Genomic DNA, 16756 nt, shown 5'->3' with positions numbered 1-16756 from the left:
CCTATTTCCTATATCTGTTATATCCAAGCCACTCTCTTTCTGGAACAAATATCTTGGTGGTTGTAGTCGGGGGGGTTGATGATGATGATGATGACGATGCTTGTGGTGGAAATGATGATATATTGCTGCTAATAAGCCTCAATTAAATGACTGCTATTATGTGTCAGGCATTGTGCCAACCAAATTTCAGATAGAAATTAGATTTTATGACTTAGACTACTTTATGATGTAAATATTGTTTGGTTCACTTTGCAGTAAAAAGATAGACATTTGGAGAAGTAGAATAATATGTTCTGCAAATCAATCAAACACTAAGAAAAATAAAAGGGGTATAAAATGATACAGAAATAATACTTGCTATGACCCAAAATTCATATAGCAACAATTGTAAGATCTTCCCTGAGGATCACAGAAAGGTAGGAATAAATACAAATGATCATATCACATTGCTAATAAAGCAGATTTGAAAAAGAAACAAAAGATCCATTCACAAATATTATGCAAAGATACTTTATTCAGGGAGTGAAAGGAAGTGACAACTGCACAGGTAGTAGAAGCTCATGCCCAGGGGACAGACAGACACAGGAAATATCAACAGAATTCTCTGATGGTTCCCAGGGACAGAGCTGCAGCTCTTTCTTCTGAAGCTCTGGGAACCGACAAAGCCGAGGACTTCCTTTGTTCAGTCTCCACCTGGACAGTGGCAGTATGGCAGCCTCAGAAAGGAAATATTTTGCAATCAAGGAACATTATGGACAGATCACAAGCTAAAGGGAAGGAAGCTCCCTGTGTATCCATGGAAGGTTTCATGAGAAGACTAAGGTGGAGCTGTGGAACGAGGTGAGCCAATTATTCTTATCCTTTCATGCTCCTGATGGATCCTGAAGCTGTTACTTGTTCTTGGGTGGACACTTTGGCTGGCAGGGTGGGGAAGGTGTCACCGGAGGATATTTCTGCTGGCACTGCTGAGGTGGGCAGGGCTCTGGACACTTTGGTGGTGGGCAGGGCTCAGGGCACTTCGGGGGTGGACATGGCTCTGGGCACTTTGGCGTGGGGCACACAGGAGGTGGCTGGCAGGGCTGCTTGCACTGCTGCTGTTGGTAAGACATCCTGCTGGAGTCTCAGAATCTGAAAGAAATGATACGACAGTGTTCACGGGAAAGGAATCCTCCAGAGGGAGAAGCCAAAGCTTATGTACTACCATGGCATATCATTAAAGCTTATGTAATAACATGACATATTATTTCTCCAATCTCCAAAAATTTATTTAAACTCTTAGCTCCCTTTTCATGACTTCTTGTCTTTTCCTTTCCACTTTAGTAAGTTGCTTCTAGGAAATCCTGCCTTTCCTCATACAATTTTACCAAAGAAAACATCCCTGTAATAAAGAAGCAAGCATGTTAATCCAGGAAATTAACATCTGCAGGAATGGCAGTCACAAGTTCAGACCCCCTGGGCAATCTCACAAGCTATTCCTATCATCATTATCTGTTGTAAAGCACCGGTGGGTTGACTTGAGCATAGAGCAAAGGGCTGTTCAGGAAGGAGTGCAGGCTCTCACACCTGCTAAGACACAAACCTTTGAAAAGGACACCAGGAAAATACGGAAAAGAGAAAAAGATTCATCCTTTTCTTCCAACCAAAGCTTTCCTATTAACTTCTCTGTCCATATGAATATGTAACTGTACATTTTTAAAAAGCAATTTAAAACACTCTATCACATAGTCTAATCCTATAGTTCCATCCACTAAGTACCATCCACTCCATGATCATAGGTTTGGATCCACCAGACTTGCTGGATTTGATTAAATTCAACATTTCAGGTCAAAAAGAAGAGAACTCAAGGAAGCAGACTCACCAGGTTTTCCAAAGCAGATCGGTGCTCAAGTACCAGGAGTTTAGAAGTTGTGCAGCGGAGAACCTCTTTATAGGGACTGCTACCCCACCCAGCAGGAAATGGAACTGCCTAAACTGGGCTGGTCCAGCAATGTCCCAACTAAAATGCAAATTTATCCATAACTGGCATGATAGGGATTCTCAGACTGGGAAATACCGTGTTCTGGGATCTGTCCACTGGATTAAGTGCTCCTGACTCACGGAGGCCCTGCCTTAGGTCTCAGTTTCAGTGACTTATGGCAAAGAGGGACTTGGGGGATGCTCTAACTGGTGGTCAAGGGCTCTCTTTCTTGATTGGGGGCAATGAATGCTTCCTGTCTAACATTCCCTAAATCATAAAACTTCCTGCCCTGATCCACTTTAGCTGAATGCCACACTGTTGAACATTAACCCATCTCCACCTGGGCTTTCCTCGTACAATTTGCCAATGTGCCAGAAGGACAGACAGACCTAACAAAGGCCTGAGTTCTGGCCCCAGATTTTTTTGCTAAGTTATATGACCACAGCCAGGTCAACTCACCTCCCTGGAATTGTAAACAGAGCAGCATCATACCTATCTCTGGTTTTGAAGGCACTGACCACATCTTGCCTTCTGCTGACTCTGTTCAAGCCTGAAATTTTCTGCTCCACCTCTATCTTTCTCTCACAGAACCCTAGATTTTTCCTATATTCCTTTTGTCTTTGAAGTTGTCCTACACACTCCTCATAGAGGCACTTGTGTCCCAGGACAGATACCGGAGTGAGATCCAGTCTCCACAGTACGCTTTCTGCTGCTGCTATCAAGGATGTGTACTACAGCCTTTTTATTTATAGAAATGTACTCTTAGACAGCACATTAAGGAAATGGAGAGAAGGGAACCAAAGTTACAAGCATTCATTTTAAATCTATGTATTGAACCATGCCTATATCTTTCCCTGTGAACATCCTACAGAGAACAAAATGCATAGACTCACAGTATCTTATGTAAATAATTAGAAGAAGGTTTGCAGAGTAGAGAAGGTCAGAGGACTTAAAGTCTGATATCTAGGGGAAAATATAAACTAAGTGTGATCCTATATGTTTCCTTTCTCTACTTTTTCAAAGCAGGTTTCAGTCTTTGAAAGACAATATTATTTTATTTGTTTGTATGTTATTCCTTTGTCTTTTCCCAAAGCCCTCTAGCCCCACAACCTGCTAGATTATCAACTCACACCCCAATGTATACCTCTTATCTGTCCATTTTAGTACACATTGTTCACTCGATACATATGTTGCCAATGTGAATCTCTTTCATATCTTTCTAAGACTCTTCCTGCAATCAATGGGGCTTACTAAACATTGTTTATTAAACATTTAAAATAATGCTGCTGGAGCTTCCTTATCCGGGCCAATAATCTGGAAGCTTTCTAAGAATGTGGTTTCATAATTGGAGAAGAAGAAGGAAGAGGAAGATAAGAAAAAAGAGGAAAAGGAGTGACTCAAATTCTCTGGAGCACTCACCAGTTATCCTCCAGATAGAGCAAGAGCACTGAATCAACCCAGCATTACATCCCTCAGTTAAGCAGGTTAGCTTCCCAGATCTGCAACTGCTCCAGTCTCTAAGGAAGGGCTTTTGGCCAAGATCTCCACTGGCCAGATGCTACAGAAATAGAACTATCATGTCAGTACCTTTGTGCCAGGTGTTTACGAATAGTGTTCTCACGAAATGCTTCCTATAGACCATTACACATGCCAAGCACAGTGGGTGAAGTAAACAGACTTCTCTCAATAGGTCCCCTACTCCTCCCCAGAGCCTCACATCACATCTACAACACAAATCCCTAGAGAAATGTCTGATTTCTAACATGCAAAATTGGAAAATTGGCTGCCAAATGAGATGACTGTGTGAGATAATACAGTTTGGATCATGCCCTGAGACTCCCCTTCTCAGAACACCCCACTCAAACAGGCTGCTTATGGCAGCAGTGCAGGCACCAGAGTGGCAGCAGCCTTAGTGCCCCCAGCATCTCAGACAGGATTAAGACAGGGTTGCTTTACAAGTTGAGATGGTGAACTGGAAACTCAGAGTTCCTCACAGACCAGCTACATGAAGAGTGGCCGCAACATCAAGGGGGCAGCTAATTGTCACAGCTTCCCCAGGTTAGGACATCCAGGCCCTGAGACATAGAGCGAGGTATACTTCACACACACACACAGACACACACACACACACACCATGGGTCTTTATCATGTCTAAAGAGCTTAGCTTTATCTTCTTTAAGAGTCTAATAATCTTAGGTTCATTCCTATTACTTCTACTCCATAATTTTCTAGGGGATCATTAAGTATGAATTATTAGTATTTTAAAATGTCAGGAAAGAAAAAGCACTTAATTTTTTTTTGCAATTCACAAAGTATATTTGAATGTTATTAATTATATATTCACTCGTGTGTGTGTGTATGTTTATAATGCTATGAAATTTACATCACATACGTAGCTTTGGCTACCTACTACTACAATAAAGATACATAACTGTTCCATTACCACAAGACTTCTCTGCTCCCCACTTATAGCCATAACCACCCCTCCTTTCCCAAATACTTACCTCTAGTAAATATTTCTCTTTTTTCCATCTCTATGATTTCATTATTTTAAGAATATTTGAGTAAATTTATACATCGTGCAACCTTTTAAGAATTGCTCTTTGTTTCATATAACATAATTTCATGGAGATCCATTCACTTCATGCACTTTTAATTTTGTGTTATACTTGATTCAACATTTTATCTCACATTTCAATGCTATACATCCCACTAAACAAAACAGTGCTGGCAAATAAAGATTTAAAATTAAATATGAAAAAAATAAACAAAATTATGGTAAAATATTCTTGATATGCTCAGAGAAAGGGTAACTGCAGTTCCCCATGCATATCTGTCTTCTGCTTTTATTTCTGAATGAAAGGCTAAACATCCATTGTCCTTTCATGCTGAATCTGATAAATTACAGAACATACATATGGTAGAATACTGAATATCCTTAAGGTGAATGTTTTGGAAGATTGTTTAATATAATTTAAAACATTTAGAATTATACTAAAAACATGTGAAGCAAGATATCATTCTCATCAACATTTATTAAAAGATAGGAAACATATGAAACAATATATTAAATGTGATTATTTATGGCTGGTGAAATTACAGATGATGTTTATTTTCTTATTTCACTTTTCAAAGTATTCTTCAAATGTTACCTATTACTGAGTAAGGAATCTTAAAATTCGACTTTGAAAAGCTGACAAGAGACAAGCCTGTCCATTGTTCAATTAGTCAGATAATTGTCTTTTTTATTTTTTGAGCATTTTTGGGCAGACACTAAAGGTGGAGCTGGAAGGAAGTAGCAGTTGTTTTGTAGTTATAGCTCTACATTTGATCACATCCCTTCTAAAATCTCTCTTGAAGAAAACCTCAACAATGATCCCCATCTGCATAGCAACTGACATTCGTACACAGAAGCCACAGACATGCGATAACCATATGTATCTATAAAATAATTCACCAGGCCAGGAACGGCAGATCATGCCTGAAATCCCAGCACTTTGGGAGACCAACGTGGGTGGATCACAAGGTCAGGAGTTCAAGACCAACCTCCCCAAGATGGTGAAACCCAGTCTCTACTAAAATTACAAAAATTAGCCAGGCGTGATTGCGGAGGCCTGTAATCCCAGCTACTCAGGAGGCTGAGGCAAGGAATTGCTTGAACCCAGAAGGCGGAGTTTGCAGTGAGCTGGCGTCATACCTCTGCACTCCAGCTTGGGTGACAGAGCTAGACTCTGTCTCAAAAAATAAATAAATAAATTTCAAAAAATAAAAATAAAAATAAAACGTTCACCAAAATTGGCAGGTCATACTAGGGTAAAAAAATCAGGAATGAGTTTGTCTACTATCCAAGAGCCAGCCAAATAGAAATCATAACATTGGCCATAATATGATGAAATTGAAAGAAATGGATGATTAGTAGACAGGTAATAAAGATAATAGAACATAGTGATAATAATAGTACCTACCACTAAATTGTCATGAGAAAAAAATTAAATCAGAGACTGCATTTAAAGTATTTAGCACAGGCTACAGATAGTACTCAAAATAGTAAAGAAATCCATGGCTAATCAAAGAGATAGAGGCAAAATATCAAATTCAAGTTGTTTATGGTTGAGAAAGATATTTGTTTTTCTTTAAGACCTTTTATATCATCCTTATTTTAAGTATGTGCCAGAAGTTTGTAGGACGCAACAAATGTAAATACATGATTTAAATGAAGTGTGCAGAAATAATAAGATAGACTGATCTTGACATTTATTCTTACATGATAAAAATGAGAGTTAACCTAAGCAGAAATTTAGAACAAAGGATGATGTTTCTGTGTTATTTGGACTCTCTACAGCTTTCCTCTGAATTCAGATAATACAAAAAAAAAAATCTAAAAACAATAAATAGCAGTATGTTGATTTGTTGATTTGCAAAATATTAACATGTATAAATATTTTTATTCTGTGTGAAAAAATATATAATGTTTTATTCTTGTGAAAAAATGTATAACGTTACCTCTAATTTAGTCTACTGTTACTGTGGTTAGCTGTTTAGGACAATTAAAAAATTGCTCATTTAAATATCACACTCCTTCCACTGACAAATTACCTAAATTTTAGGCTAAATCCTTATAAGAAACTGAATAGCTCGTTAGCACTAATCTTTCCAAAGTTTATAAACCTTATAAATTCTACTTTTATTTTCTCCATATGTTAGATACAAACATTTAAGAGCAAAATTCAAGAGCTATTAGTAATATGCTTAGTGTTAATGAGATTAAGCAGAATATATGGTAAATGATGGAATGAATCAGATACTTCTACTTTTACGAATCTTTTCAAGATAGTGAATGTGCATAGGCTGTGGTCTCCCTTCAAAAATGTCAAAAAGGAAAACAAAGAAACACAAACAAAATTGTGAAAAAATTTGGAGAGAAAAGACTGTTTGAACTCTTACATAGGATGAGAGTCCTGAAAATTGTACTGTAAGTTTGAGAAAGGTTAAATAAAGTATGAACACTAAGAAAAACCAAACTAACTCACAATCTTAAAAGATAAACATAATTTTATGATATGATCCAGCTACAACACATTCAAAAATTGATCTAGTACATTTTAAAATATGTCAACAAAAATAATGTGCATTCAAATAATTATGCCAGCTTTAGTCAGAATATCCACTATCTGTGATCTACCAAGATGTCCTTCAATAATTAAATGGACAAACTATGGTACATCACACCCATGCAATGGAATACTACACAGTGATAACATGGAATGACCTATCAAGACTCACAAAGACATAGTTGAATTTGAAATGCAAACTAATAAGTAAGAAATGTCAGTCTCAAAGGCTGTAAGCCCATTTGTATGAATTTTACAGTAAAAGGCAAACTTACACATCCAAAAAGCGCAACAAACTCCAAGTTCAATTAGCTCAATGACACCCACCATGACACATATTACAATCAAATTATCAAAAGAGAGAATCTTGAAAGCAGCAGGAGGGAAGTGAATGATCATATCTAAGCAATCCTTAAGAAATAGTTGACCAAATGCTCATCAGAAACCTTAGAGATCAGGAGGTAGTGGGATGACGTATTTAAAGCCATAAAAGAAAACACTTTCAACCTAGAATTCTACAGCTGGCAAAATGGTCCGTTAAAATGAGGGCAAAATCATAGCATTTCCAGAAATAAAAACTGGAGGCATTTCATTTTCCCTAGATTTTGTGTATGGGAAATGATAAACAGAGGCTCTCAGGTTGAAATAAAAGAATGCCTCAGAGAGACTATATGAAGATACAAAAATCTCTGATAAATGTACACTGGTACATAAAAGCCAGCATTATTGAAATTTTAGCTTGTAACTTCAATTTTTATTTTCTACAAGATTTAAAATGCAAATGAATACAATATAATTACAAATCTATGTTAGCAAACACACAGTGTATAGAAACGTAATTTGTGAATGCAACAAAAAAACAGGATAGTATTGTATGAGTCAAATTTTCTTTTTTTTTTTTTTGACACAGTCTCACTGCATCACCCAGGCTGGAATGCAGTGGCGTGATCTTGGCTCACTGCAACCTCCGCCTCTGGGCTCAAGCGATTACCTTGCCTCAGCCTCCTTAGTAATGGAATTACAGGCATGTGCCACCACACCCAGTTAATTTTTACATTTTTAGTAGAGACAGGGTTTCGCCATGTTGACGAGGCTGGGTATGAGTCAAATTTTTGGTACAATTGGAATTAAACAGGTATTAATTCAAATTAAATTACTATAACTTTAGGATATTATATATTATTCCCATTGAAACGACAAAAATAGTTTCAAGTATACACAAAAGATAAAGCCAATAAAATCATTTTACTACAAAAAAATCCAATAAACATAAATCAGACAGTATTGAAAAACAAACATTATACAGAAAACAGTAAATGAAGAAAGAAGACCTTTCTTATCAGTAATTACTTTAAATGTAAATGAATTAAATTCTCCCCAACAACACAAATTGGAAGAATGAATTTTTAAAAAAGTTCAGCTGTTTGTTGTTTACAACAGACTAACTTTACGGCTAAAGACACAAAGAAGGTGAAAGTAATAGGATGGAAAAAGATATTTCATGTAAATAGTAGCCTAAAAAGACCAGAGGTAGCTACACTACCATCAGACATACTTAACTTTAAGTTGAGAACTGTTACAAGAGACTACAAAAGACGTGTATATTGATAGAGATTTATTCACCAAGAAAATATAGAATTTATAAACATACATTTACCAAACATCAGAAATACAAAATATATGAAGATATGGTGAGAGAAATTAAAAGAAGTTCATAGGTCTATAATAAATGTTGAAAACTCAAATAATTCACTCTCAAAAATGACTAGAATAATAGAATTTCAAAAAAATAGAGGACTTAAATATATAAGCCAATCAGACCAAATAGACAAATATAGAGCACTCCACCCAACAGCAGCAGGATACACCTTAAAGTTTTATCAAGAGAACATGGAAGAACACTCTCCAGGATAGACTACGTATTAGGCTACAGAACAAGTTAATATATTTTAAAAGACTAAAATCATACAATGTACTTTTCCAATCACAATGGAATAAAAATAAAAATCTACAACCAAATTAAAACAAGAAATTTCACAAATTTGTGGAAATTAAACAACACACTCTTAAACAACCAACAAGTCAAATATGAAAACATAGGGAAAATGAGAAATCACTTGAGACTACTGACAACAAAACACATCATACCAAAACTTACGGGTTGAAGCAAAAAGCAGCGCTAACAGAGAAATTTATAGCCATAACCACATATATTTTTAATGAAAAAAAAAGGTATAAGATCAATAACTTCATGTTTCACTTGGGAAGCTACAAAAAGTAAAGTAAGCTAAACCCCAAAAAGAAAATATAAGCCTAGAGTAGATTAGTAATAAAGGAAAAGCAAACAGTAGAGAAAAATCAATAAAACCATGTTTTATTTCTTTGAACAAGTCACAAAATTGACAAACCTTTACACAGATTAACTACAGGAATAAAAAACGATGTAAGACTCAAATACCTAAAATCTTAAAAGAGAGTAGGGACATTACTATTGATTTTACAGAAATGAAAAATTTAGAAGAGAAATCTATATATAATTCTATGTCAACTTATTAGATAACCCAGTTGAAATGAACAAAATCTTAGAAATATACTGTCTACCAAACCAAATCATGGAAAAAAATAGATAATTTGAATAGATGTATAATAAGTAAGGAAATTGAATCACTAATCTAAAATCTCACAAGAAAGAAAAGTGTTGAACCGGAAGGATTTACTGGAGAAGTATATACCAATCCTTTTCAAAACATTTCAAAAAAGAAAACTGAAAATAGAGACTACTTCCTGTCTTGTTCCATGAGGCCCACCAAAACTCTGATACAAAAACCAGACAAAGTACTACAAGAAATGAAAATTACTAGCCAACATTCCATATGAATATTGATGCAAAAAAGGCTCAGAAACATTTAGCATACCAGACAATTCCTGTGGCTCTGAACAAGATGGCCAACTGGATGCAGCCAGATGGAACAGCTGCCACTAAGGGACTGAGATGACAGATGCACTTCTGACATATATTCAGAGGGAAGGCACTGAGATTGAACCAAGGGAAGACCCAGAAACGAGGCTGAAAAGAGAGAATGTTGGGAGCCCTGCACAGGGACACTACACACGAGGACTGGTTCCTGGCCTCCAGTGAATCCAGGGGAACAGCTGAGATAAACTGCTAGGGAGCAACCCACTCTCACCCACCCTCACCAAAAGCCTCTGGAATCCCAGCAGGAGGAGACTCCCTCAACCACTAGGGACACTCCAGTTGACAGGGAGTGCTGCTTAGAGAAGTGACAGGGGCAGCATGCCAGCTGATGTAGAGCCCAAAGGGTTTGGTAGGGGAGTGTCTGTAGTAGAGCAGGGCCAGGGATGACCATCTCCCTAGACTCAACTTACTCACCTAAGAGACTTTAGCCCCTGGGGAACTGTTGGACCTGAACTCTGCAGGGCAATTTTGCCCTTCAGATGGGGCCAGTCTGACCTGAGCACTCCCTGGTCAGTTGGTCTCTCCTGGGGTGCCAGCCTGGATGCACCTGCTTCCAGGACAAACTGAGGTGATCTTGGGATCCACATCATAGCTTCTGCGCTGGCCAGTCACAGCTGACAAGTGGAGAACTCCGGCAGGACAGCTGTCCATGGTCACCTAACAGCCCATCAGCTCACTCCACACACTGCAACTTCCCCTGGGCCCAAAGCAACACCCCAGATCACTTTGCCAGCCAGCATGTGTGTGCATCAGTGGGTTTTGCTTTCCTCTCCCTACGAGTACATGTGAGTGTGTGCCTCCTGCCCTGTCACTGCTACAATGACAGTATAGTCAGCTTCCTTCTCCCTTGTGAGGGCCGTTGCAGTCACAGAGCCAGCCAGCCCCAATCCTGCCACTAAACTGCCCATGCCAGTATATACACTTATGCAAACACTGCCATGCGAGTGAAACTAGGCACTGAAAACAGTGGAAACTCCTGAACCCCAAACAACCACCCCTAACTGCAGCACACAGAAAAAGCACACAACCTGTACCTGTCAGCACCCTACCTGCATACCAACGAAGTGTGACAACATGCACAGTCACCAACAGAGACCCCTTACACTCCCAAGACTCATCGCCTCCACCATTGTGGAGAACATCCCCACAGAGGCAAGTACCCTAGCACCTGCAAGAACTCTGCCCACAATCAAAACCCAAGGTTATCAAATGAGATAAAAGAAATTAAAACCCATCCAAATGTCAGCAACTTCAAAGATTAAAGGAATATAAGCACATGAAGATAAGAAGGAATCAGCACAAGAACTCTGACAACTCAAAAAGCCAGAGTATCTTTGTTCCTCCAAACAACCACACAACCTCTCTAGCAAGGGTTCTGAACTGGCCCAAGGTGGCTGAAGTGGTATAAATGGAATTTCGAATATGGATAGGAAGGAAGATCATTGAGATGTAGGAGTATATTGAAACCCAATCCAAGGAAGCTAAGAATCACAATAAAACAACACAGGAGCTGACAGACAACATAGCCAGTATAGAAAAGGGCATAACCCACCTGACAGAGCTGAAAAACACGACAAAATTTATTGTTTGTTATGTTCTAATGCTATCACATGCAATAATAACTGAATAGACCAAGCAGAGAAAAGAATTCCAGAGCTCAAATACTGACTTTCTGAAATAAGACAACCAGATGAAAAAAGAGAGAAATGAATGAAAAGAAAGGAATGCAGCCTCACATAAATATGGTATTTTGTAAAGACATCTAATCTGTGATTCACTGGTGTTGCTGAAAGAGATAGGAAGAGTGTACTCAACTTGGAAATGTATTTCAAAATATTATGCATGAGAACTTCCCCAACCTAGCTAGAGGAGTAGACATTCAAATTCAGAAAATGCAAAGAACCCTAGTAAGATACTACAGAAGAACATCAACTGCAAGATACATAATCATCAGATTATTCAAGGTGAAATGAAAGAATAAATGCTAAAGGCAGGTAGAAAAAATGGTCAGGTCACCTACATAGTCACTCAGACTAAAAGCAGACCTCTCAGCAGAAACCATACAAGCAAGAAGAGATTGGGAGCCAATATACAACATTCTTAGAAAAAAGATACCAACCCAGAATTCCATGTCTAGTCAAACTCAGCTTCATAAGTTAAAGAGAAAAAAGGATCATTTTCAGACAAGCTAATGCTGAGAGAATTTGTTATCACCAGACCTGAATTACTAGAGCTCCTAAAGGGAGCACTAAATATAGAAAGAAAATACAATTACCTGCAACTACAGAAACACACTTTAGTACACACACCAGTTACACTATAAGGCAACCACATAAACAAGTTTGCAGAATAACCAGCTAATATCATGATGCAATCAAATCCACATGTATCAATACTAACCTTGAATGTGAATGGGCTAAATGCCCCAATTAAAACACAGAGTGGCAAGCTGGAAAAAGAACTAAGGGCCACTGGTATGCTGTCTTCAAGAGACCAGTCTCACATACAATAGCCCACAAAGGCTCAAAGTAAAGGGAGGGAGAAAAATCTACCAAACAAATGAAAAACAGAAAAAATGCTGAGGTTGCAATCTTAATTTCAGACAAAAGAGACATTAAACCAACAAACATCAAAAAAGGCCCCCAAACAGCATTACATAATGGTAAAGGGGTTAAATCAACAAAAACACCTAACTCTCTTACATACATGTGAACCCAACACAGGAGAACTCAGATTTATAAATCAAGTTCTTAGAGACCTTCAAAAAGGCTTAGACTCCCACATAATAATAGTGAGAGACTTAAACATCACATGGACAGTATTAGACACATCACAGAGACAGAAAATTAACAATACTATTCACCACCAAAACTCAGCACTGGATCAAATGCACCTGCTAATAATCTACAACTGTCCACCTGAAAACAACAGAATATATATTCTTCTCATTGCCACAAGGCACATAGTCTAAAATTCATCACTTGATAGGAAATAAAACACTCCTCAGCAAATACAAAAGCACTAAAGTCATAACAACCAATTTCTAAACCACAACTGAATAAAATTAGAAATCAAGACTAAGAAATTAACTCCAAAACAAACAATTACTTAGAAATTCAATAACCTGCTTCTGAATGTCTTTGGGGAAATCAAATTAAGGAAAAAAAATCAAGAAGTTCTTAAGTTACAACATACCAGAATCTCTGGGACACAGCTAACCAGTGTTAAGAGGGAAATTTATAGCACTATAACATAGTGAAACCTCATCTCTACTAAAAATACAAAAAATTAACCAGGCGTGGTGGTGGGCACCTGTAGTCCCAGCCTCTCAGAAAGCTGAGGCAGGAGAATTGCTTGAATCAGGGAGGCAGAGGTTGCAGTGAGCTGAGATCGTGCCACTGTACTCCAGCCTGGGCAACAAAGTGAGACTCCATCTCAAAAAAAAAAAAAAAAAAAAAAACAAGTTAGAAAGATCTCAGTGTAAAAATATAACATCACAACTAAAAGAACTAGAGAACCAAGAGAAAACCAACTGCAAAACAAGAAGATCATAAGAACTAACTAAAATCAGAGCCAAACTGAAGGACACTGAGACACACACACACACAAAAGACACTCAAAAGATCAATAAATCTAGGAGACGCTTCTTTAAAAAACTGATGAAATAAATAGAACGCAGGCTAGACAAATAAAGAAGAAAAGAGGGAAGATACAAATGAATGCAATTACAAATGACAAACGGGATATTACCACTGACTCCACAGAAATACAAATAAAAACCAGAATATTATGAACACCTCTATGTACATAAGTTAAAAATGTAGAAGAAGCAAATATATTCTTGGAAACATACGCCCTCCAAAACCTGAGCCAGGAAGAATTTGGATTTGTGAAAGGACCAATAATGAGCTCCAAAGTTGAATCAGTAATAAATAGCCTACTAATCAAAATAAGCCCAGAACAAGACAAATTCACAGCTGAATTCTACCAGATGTGCAAACAAGAGCTTATATCATTCCTGCTGGAATTATTCCAAAATATTGAGGAGGAACTCCTCTCTAACTCATTCTGTGAGGCCAGCATCACCCTGATACCAAAACCTGGCAAAGACGCAAGAAAACTTCAGGCCAATATCCTTGATGAACATCAGTGCAAAAATCCTCAAAAAATTACTGGCAAACTGAATCCAGCAACACATCAAAAAGCTTATCTACCACAATCAAGTTGGCTTTACCCTTGGGATGCAAGTTTGGTTCAACATATGCAAATCAAAAACTATGATTCATCACATAAACAAAACTAAAGACAAAAATCACATGATTATCTCAATATATGCTGAAAAAGTTATCGATGAAACTCAACACCCTTTTAAGTTAAAAACTCTCAAACTAGGTATTAAAGAAACAGACCTCAAAATAACAAAAGCCATCTATGGCAGACCCACAGTCAACATCATACAGAATGGGGAAAAATTGGAGGCATACTAGCACAAGAGAAGGATTCCCTCTCTTGCCACTCCTATTCAACATAATATGGGAAGTCCTGGCCAGAGCAATCAGAGAAGATAAGGAAATAAAGAGCATCAAAAGAGAAAGAGGGTAAGTCAAACTATTTCTGTTTGTACATGACATGATTCTATATCTAGAAAACCGTATGGTCAAAGACCAAAAGCATCTTGCAACTGAAAAACAACTTCAGCAATGTTTCTGGATTCAAAACCAATGTACAAAAATTGCTTTCACTCCTATACACCAACAACCAAGACAAGAGTCAAATCAGGAACGCATTCCCATTCACAATTGCCACAAAAAGGATAAAATACCTAGGTATACAGAAAATCAGAGAGGTGAAAGAACTCTACAAGAAGAATTATAAAACACTACTGAAATAGATCAGTGGTGACACAAACAAACCGAAAAACATTTCATACTCATGAATAGGAAGAATCAATATCGTTAAAAGGGCCAATTGTCCAATTTCCACATTCAATGTGACTCCTTTCAAACTACCAATGAAGTTCTTCACAAAACTAGAAAAAAAAAAAACTATTTAAAATTTTTAAAATTCATCAAAAATCAGCCCAAATAGACAAGGTAATCCTAAGCAAAGAGAGCAAAGCTGGAGGCATCATGCTACCTAGCTACAAGCTATACTACAAGGCTACCATAAACAAAACAGCATAGTACTCGTGGAAAAACAGACACATAGACTAATGTAACAGAATAGGAAATGCAGAAATAAGACAACACACCTTCTAAAAATGTGTCAAAACAAGCAATGGGAAAAGCACTTTCTGTTCAATAAATGGTGCTGGGATAACTGGCTAACCATATGCAGAAGATTGAAACTGGATACCTTCCTTAAATCATATACAAAAATCAACTCAAGATGGATTAAAGACTTAAATGTAGAACCCAAAACTGAAAAAACTCTGGAAAACAACCCAGGCAATACTTTTCTGGACACAGGAACTAGCAAAGATTTCATGATGATGATGTCAAAAGCAACTGAAAAAAATTGACAAATGGGATCTAATTAAACTAAAGAGCTTCTGCATAGTGAAGGAAACTATCAAAAAAGTAAACAGACAACCAAAAGAACGGGATAAAAATTTTGCAAGGTACACATCTTATAAAGGTCTAATATCCAGGATCCATGAGGAATTTGAACAAATTTACAAAAGAAAAAAAAACAGCCCCATTGAAAAGTGGGCAAAAGACAGGATCAGACACTTTCAAAAGGAGACATACATGTGGCCAAGAAGCATATGAATAAAAGTTCAATGTCTCGGATCACTGGAGAAGTGCAAATCAAAACCACAATGAGATACAGTCTCACGCCACTCAGATGGCTATTACTAAATTGTCAAGAAAAAAGAGGTGCTAGAGTGTTGTAGAGAAAAGTAAATGCTTATACACTATTTGTGGGAGTGTAAATTTATTCAAACATTATGGAATACAGTGTGGCAATTACTCAAAGAACTAAAATTAAAGAAAAGAACTACCATTAAAACCAGCAATCCAATTACTTGGTATATACCCAAAGGAATATAAATAATTCTATCATAAAGATTCATGAACATGTTATGTTCATTGCAGCACTATTCATAATAGCAAAGACAAGGAATCAAACTAAGTGCCCATTAGTGATAAATTACATAAAGAAAAAGTGTACATATACACCATGAAATACTACGCTGTCATAAGAAATCAGACTGTATGCTTTACAGGTTCGTGGATGGAGCTGAAGGCCATTATCCTTAAAAACTAATGCAGAAACAAATAACCAAATATGGCATGTTCTCACTTATAACAGCAAGTTAAATAATGAGAACACATGGACACATAGAGAGGAACAGCAGACAATGGGGCCTACCACAGGGTGGAGGTTATGGGGAAGAAAAGGATCAGGAAAAATAAGTAATGGGTACTACAATTAATACCTGGGTGATGAAATAGCTTTATGACAAACCCCTGCGATACAAATTTAACTATATAACAAACCTGCACATGTACCCCTGAACTTAAAGTAAAAATTTAAAAAATAGCTGATGCCAAAGAGGATGCAAAGGAAAATGTCTTATATGCTCTTGGTGGGAATGTAAATTAGTACAGTCATTGTGGAAAACAGTAAGATTTCTCCAAAAAACCAAAAATAGAATTATCTTTCAATCCAGCAATCCAACTACTGTGTATCTATCCAAAGGAAAAT

General features: G+C 37.3%; 1 protein-coding gene across 2 annotated transcripts; it reads right to left on the bottom strand.

Annotated features, from left to right (window-relative positions):
* Nucleotides 1–497: 497 nt before the first annotated feature.
* Nucleotides 498–1900, bottom strand: LOC102127170 (small proline-rich protein 2D). Of its 2 annotated transcripts, none has more exons than XM_065536217.1 (2): nt 1855–1900; nt 498–1128 (listed from the first exon to the last, which is right to left on the bottom strand). In XM_065536217.1, exon 2 carries the CDS (start codon nt 1107–1109, stop codon nt 891–893), a length of 219 nt encoding a protein of 72 aa, XP_065392289.1. In that variant the 5' UTR covers nt 1110–1128; nt 1855–1900; the 3' UTR covers nt 498–890. The 2 variants fall into 2 exon arrangements, with proteins under 2 accessions (XP_065392289.1, XP_045219094.2); XM_045363159.2 differs by having other exon boundaries at nt 1859–1900.
* Between the last annotated feature and the right edge of the window lie 14856 nt (nt 1901–16756).

The sequence above is a fragment of the Macaca fascicularis genome, chromosome 1, assembly GCF_037993035.2.
Source record: "Macaca fascicularis isolate 582-1 chromosome 1, T2T-MFA8v1.1".
NCBI classification, from domain to species: domain Eukaryota; kingdom Metazoa; phylum Chordata; class Mammalia; order Primates; family Cercopithecidae; genus Macaca; species Macaca fascicularis.
This window is presented reverse-complemented; position numbering and strand designations above follow the sequence as displayed.